The sequence below is a fragment of the Chiloscyllium plagiosum genome, unplaced genomic scaffold, assembly GCF_004010195.1.
Source record: "Chiloscyllium plagiosum isolate BGI_BamShark_2017 unplaced genomic scaffold, ASM401019v2 scaf_57752, whole genome shotgun sequence".
Classification (NCBI taxonomy): domain Eukaryota; kingdom Metazoa; phylum Chordata; class Chondrichthyes; order Orectolobiformes; family Hemiscylliidae; genus Chiloscyllium; species Chiloscyllium plagiosum.
In genome coordinates this window covers 1-6,405 of record NW_025203779.1, presented here as the reverse complement: position 1 = coordinate 6,405, position 6,405 = coordinate 1, and the positions used below count along the sequence as shown (strand labels likewise).

At 48.8% G+C, this 6,405-nt stretch overlaps 1 protein-coding gene across 1 annotated transcript in view; it reads right to left on the bottom strand.

The window, feature by feature from the left end:
* LOC122546328 (adenylate kinase isoenzyme 5-like) overlaps positions 1-4,292 on the bottom strand; it is a gene marked incomplete at its 5' end in the record, with an annotated part of 6,145 nt that extends 1,853 nt beyond the window's left edge. The window contains 2 exons of the mRNA XM_043685077.1: positions 1,876-2,043; positions 4,106-4,292. Of these exons, the coding sequence (XP_043541012.1) occupies positions 1,876-2,043; positions 4,106-4,292 (355 nt within the window). The remainder of the gene's footprint in view (positions 1-1,875; positions 2,044-4,105) is intronic.
* Positions 4,293-6,405: the final 2,113 nt, after the last annotated feature.

Below are 6,405 nucleotides of genomic sequence, written 5' to 3'. Positions count from 1 at the left end.
CGGAGTGGGGTGGGGGCGGAGAGGTCAGGAAGAAGATTGCAGGTTAGGAAGGCGGTGCTGAGTTCGAGGGATTTGACTGAGACAAGGTGGGGGGAGGGGAAATGAGGAAACTGGAGAAATCTGAGTTCATTTTAAAAATCAAGGTACAGCTGTGTGGAGGAGCTGATGATGAGCAGACAAGAATTAATACAATATTACATTGTACAGTTCAGACCCAACCAGGAAACAAAACGCCTGGGTAAACTTGAGATGACAAAGACTGCATCGTGAGGCATGCCATAGGCTCAGTGGAGGAAGGAAGGAGAGAGAGAGGAAGAGAGGAACAGAGAAAAGGAGGAAGACAGGAAAGACAGAGGGAGGGAGAGAGGGAGGAGAGAGGGAGAGAAAGAAGGAGGGTGAAAGGGAGGGAGAGAGCCAAGGAGAGAGGGACTGGAGAGAAAGGGAAGGAGAGAGGGAGGGAGAGAGGAAGAGAAGGAGGGAGGGAGAGAGAGGGAGAGCGGTAGAGAGGGAGAGTGGTAGAGAGGGCGGGAGAGAGGGAGAGAGGGAGGGAGGGAGGGAGGGAAAGTGGAAGTATCGGGGGTGGAGGGAGGGAGGAGACACTGATATTACAGGCAGGACTATGCAGAGATCAATCTGTCATTGCGATAATGCTGGGTTCCTGACCACTCCCCATGTTGTACAGAATGGCAACATCCAGGACAATGGAGGGAGGGAAAGTGGAAGTATCGGGGGTGGAGGGAGGGAGGAGACACTGATATTACAGGCAGGACTATGCAGAGATCAATCTGTCATTGCGATAATGCTGGGTTCCTGACCACTCCCCATGTTGTACAGAATGGCAACATCCAGGACAATGGTCGCCATTTTGATCGACTCCCCACCCACACACACCCACTCCCTCAGTAGCTGCAGCAGTGCGTACTATCTACAAGATAAGTGCAATTCTGGTCTCCTTCCTATCGGAAAGATGTTGTGAAACGTAAAGGGTTCGGATCCAATCCTGGCCGATCTAGGCATGGATATGCCCAGTGTCACTGGTCACAGGAAGGGGCAACTATGCTAATACCTCCCTCCATTCGAATCTAAGACCTTGATAAAATATAATCATCCAAAAACAAACGGTTACTTCAGTTTGTCAGTCTGTCATACACAAGGTGTGAGAGAGATGTGCCTGGCTCCTACAGAACTGTTTATGGCTGTAATTATCCCTTCACACCCAGTTTAGCTTCATCATCATTCACATGTATTAATATCACAGCCGAGGAATGAATCATAGAGTCACAGAGTCAAATGGAGACAGCACAGGAGAGGACGGTCGGCCCATTGAGTCTGTCCTCAGTCAGTCCCAGTCTGCTGTTATCCCCTGGCATCTATACAGCACAGTCTCTACTGTCCTCAGGCAGAGCCAGTTCCAGTGTCATGTCCAAGGGTTTCTGGTTGTACTGAGCCCTGCCCTTCTCCTGGTGATTAACAACTGGGAACGTGCCAGGAATTTTCAGGCAGCCTCCGATCAGAGCAGTGGGATCACTCGGAATGAGATGGTTCTGGGATCTGTCCCACCCACACCATGGAGGAAGTGGACCTTACCAATAACCCCAACCCCCCCCACCCCGGTGACCTTACCCGTGACCCCTCAGTGACCTTACCCACGACCCCCTGGTGACCTTATCGATAACCCCAGTGACCTTACCCATGACCCCCTGGTGACCTTACCGATAACCCTCCAGTGACCTTACCCATGACCCCCTGGTCACCTTACCGATAACCCCCAGTGACCTTACCTGTGACCCCCCTGTGACCTTATGAACCCCTGGTGACCTTACCACTGATGCTTTGCCCCCTCCCCCGGTGCCCCCCTGCTCCCGGTGACCTTACCGATAACCAGGATGATTCTTGGCCGGGGTTTGGATGGGTCAAACACCATGTATTCCTCGATGAGCTCATCTGTCTCGGACAGGTCCGTGTCACTCTCAATGGAGAACTGGTGAATGGGAGGGAGGCGATCATATCGACAGTGACTAAGGCTGTGACTCTCAGAGAAAGCTGAGGGCAGAGAGAGCAAACTGTCAAACACCAGGGCATTTTGAAAACCACTATCACCCCCCAGGCTTTCAAGATGCAATCGCCAACGCTCCCACTCAATACAAAGCGACAGTTCCAAACCAGCCATTACTCAGCTGCTCTGTACACGTCCGGGGAATGAACTGCTTTGCATTGACTTACATCGTCTCCTACTCCCACACACCAAGTTACGATTTAAAACCACCGAATCACTTAAACACCAAGGCTTTGTTTTCAGTGTTACAGAGTCATAGAGCACCGAATCCAGCATTAGTTAACTCAGCTTTACTTTCATAATGTAACCAAGGTAATGTGTTTTAATGTCACCACTCTCTTCCTCATCTATTGTAATGACTCTGAATCTCTTCCTAATGCTCTTCTCTGTGTCCATGAAGGTCAGGATTTCCACCTGCCTCTCTGCGTTTACAACACAAACTTTGATTTAACACATACTGTGAGAGGGGCTAGTGAGGGCTGCAGATGCTGGAGATCAGAGTCGAGAGTGTGGTTGGTGCTGGAAAAGCACAGCAGGTCAGGCAGCATCCGAGGAGCAGGAGAATCAACATTTCGGGTATAAGCCCTTCCTAAAGAACAGCAAATCTGATTCACTTAAACAAAAACAGATTTATATTAGAGCAAAATAGGTCAGTAACAGAAATACTGCACTTGCAAATTCTAAATAACCCACTGGTCATTTTTAAAATGCCTTTCGTAGTATTTGGATCATTCTCAGTTGTAACAAATCTCATTTCATAGGCTGGCTATTCAACCATTGGAGCATCACAGCTGAGGCTAACCATTTCTGAATCCAACAGTCATAGAGTCACACAGTGTGGAAACAGACCCATCGGCCCACCCAGTCCATGCTGACCCTAATCCCAAACGAAACGAGTCCCACCTGCCTGCTCCTGACCCATATCCCTCCAAACCTTTCCTATTCATGGACTTATCCCAAATGTCTTTTAAACTTTGTAACTGTTCCAACATCCACCACATCCTCAGGAAGCTCATTCCACACGGAAACCACCTTCGGTGTAAAAAAAAGTTGCTGTCCATGTCCTTTTTAAATCTTTCCCCTCTCACCTTAAAAATATTCCCCTTAGTTTTGAACTCCCCCAACCTGGGGAAAAGACATTTGCTAGTCACCCTCCCCATGCCCCTCATAGTTTTATAAACCTCTATAAGGTCACCCTTCAGCCCACTGGGCTCCATTGAAAGAAGCCCCTATCCAGCATCTCCTTATCACTCAAACCATATCTGGCAACACCCTGGTAAATCTTAACAATATCCTTTCAATAACATCATTTCAACAATATCCTTTTAATAATATCCTTCCTATAGCAGGGCAACCAGAACTGTACAGAGTGGTCACAGGCTCCTCTCGTTCAGGGCCCAGCAGCAGTACCACCCACATGGTGTTCACCTTCACTCATTGACAAAAGATTTGAAACATCACTATATTTAGAATTAGCAAGTTAGGTGCAGTTTTTTTGTAAATTTCTTTGTGTGATTTGCTTCAGTATAAATGTAATTCTTGAAATAAATTAGAATTGCTGTTCTGCCTGAACCGTATGTTCCGAGAGAATTGTGTCCCCCCCACCTCCATTGAGAGATGGTGGTGGGTGGGGGTAGTGAGAGGGGTCCAGTAAGGTACAAATGGTAACTCCCTTCTGCTTTGCTTCCGGTCATGTGATGGAAACGAGGATCTTCCTGATCTGTACCGTCTGACCAGGAGTTATCTTCCCAACACCCATCCATGAGCATTTCCAAAGAAGCGCCTTTTAGTTGGCTATTTGCATGGAGTTGGGTCAGGTGATGGTGGTGAGGTGGGATCAGCTTCCTCAGGAGTTGGATTCCCGACTCAGTCAGGGAATTCCCGACAACATTACAGGAAGGAACAATCCGAAACATCCCTCAAACCCCCTTCCCCCCTGCCCCCACCACACAGTGCTAAGCCTGATCACTGAATAACAATCAGAAACAGACAGAGGGCTTTGTATCCGACAATAATGTAGACGCCAGAGGATTTGAGGTTGATCCTTACCACTCCGATAAATGGATCTCTTGCCCTCGCTCCCACTGACAGGTGGTAGTGCCCGTTTCTCCTGAACGATGAAGGTGTCCCACCGTACTTTCTCCAGGCCCCCAATCTCTCGTACCTTCTGCAGACAGCTCTCCAGATACTCCAGGGGCTCGTCAGGCCGGTGGTACATGAGACCTGTCAACATACTCTGAGAGAGAAACACATGCTCACACTGACTCAGTATCCAACAATCAGCAGAGAATCCCTGCAGTGTGGAAGCTGCCCATTCGGCCCATCAAATCTGACCCTCCAAAACAGCAATACATCCAGCTCCACCGTATCCCTGTAACCCTGCACATCCCTGAACACCCATGGGGCAATTTCCCATGGCCAATCCACCCTAACCTGCACATCCCTGAACACCATGGGGCAATTTCCCAAAGCCAATCCACCCTAACCTGCACATCCCTAAGACACTATGGGGTAATTTAGCATGGCCAATCCACCCCAACCTGCACACCCCTGGGCACTATAGGGTAATTTAGCACGGCCAATCCACCCTAACCTGCACATCCCTGGGACACTATGGGGTAATTTAGCATGGCCAATCCACCCTAACCTGCACATTTTTGGATCGTGGGAGGAAACCGGAGCACCCGGAGGAAACCCACACAGACACGGGGAGAATGTGCAAACTCCACACAGACAGTCGCCCCGAGGCTGGAATCAAAGCCAGTCCCTGGTGCTGTGAGGCAGCAGTGCTAACCACTGAGCCACCATGACCTATTATAAAGTCACATTTTAAATGCTTTTTTTAAGTGAGAATGTTAAATTTTTAACACATTATTAATGCTTCAGTGACCAAGTGACACAATAATGAATCATTATCCAAGACAGCCATCTCCCTCTGTGTAGATATATATATATATATATATATACACACACACATATGGGCGGCACGGTGGCTCAGTGGTTAGCACTGCTGCCTCACAGCGCCAGAGACCCGGGTTTAATTCCCAGCTCAGGCGACTGTCTGTGTGGAGTTTGCACATTCTCCCCGTGTCTGCGTGGGTTTCCTCCGGGTGCTCCAGTTTCCTCCCACGATCCAAAAATGTGCAGGTTAGGTGAACTGGCCATGCTAAATTACCCGCAGTGTTAGGTGATGGTGTAAATATAGGGGAATGGGTCTGGGTGGGCGGTGGGTCAGTGTGGACTTGTTGGGCCGAAGGGCCTGTTGCCACACTGTAAGTAATCTAAAAAAAAACCTCTTAGAACACAGTTTATAATCTAGGAAACTCTACATCTTCTAACTTCACAGGAATTTAGCCCAGCCACTATACATTCCTATACCTATAATGGGAACTGGCTATGTAAACATGTCATGCTGTAATGACACCTCCCCCCCTCCCCCTGGTGGTTGGTGGTGCTATTGCACCTGGGTTTCCCTTCTTTGGTACTTGTGTGAAAATCCATCTGTTCCTTTGCTAGTTTGGTGCAGCTTTGGCTGTTTGGACGGTGAGTGAGGGATAAACTCAGTGAGTGGGTGATGATTACACACAGGCACATCCTGCCCACTTCACCCCACTGCAGGCTGTGACCTCTTCGTGTTCAGGATTGTGGTTAATGGAATATTTTGAAGAGACTGTTCAGAGAGCTATAAATAAATTCCATAATGAGTTGTTTGGAGGGTTTGTTGATGCACTGTAAAACATCAAGCTATCCAGAACTCTGCCTGAAGAGGAATATTGACCTTTTGTGTACAGTCACCACGACGATGGGATCAGGAGCAGGAGCCTGTGGGGAACGTTAGGCCATGTGTGAATCCTTGGGGATCTGCACAATGTCAAACGCAGTCCATGCTTTGTCTCATCTGGCTCTTTATGCTTTACCACCCCCTTTACTGCATGTTGCTTCAGCTCTCGGGATCTTGCTGTGTGTATTAATCTGGACAGGAGGCTATCACATCCACATGCAGCCCTGCCCCATATCCAGGCGCTGATACTGTCCAGTGGGAATGTTGCTGGATCCAGATGGAATCCTTTCACCTACCCTGGATATTGGTCACTGGTCTGGTCTAATGGTCAGAATTCTCCAGGCCCAAGGGGCATCTGTAGGGGACATTCCTACTGGGTTTAGCTAATGCCCAGGTGCCACCTTCCCTGGTCAAATAGTCAGCAGTACAGGCTGGAAAGGAATCTCACGCAGAGCGACAGGACAGGCTCAGGAACTTCCCACTTCCAGGTCACTTTCCAAACTTCCCAACAAGATGTCCTGAAACGCATTAAAGGGGATAAATCCCCAGGACCTGATCAGATGTACCC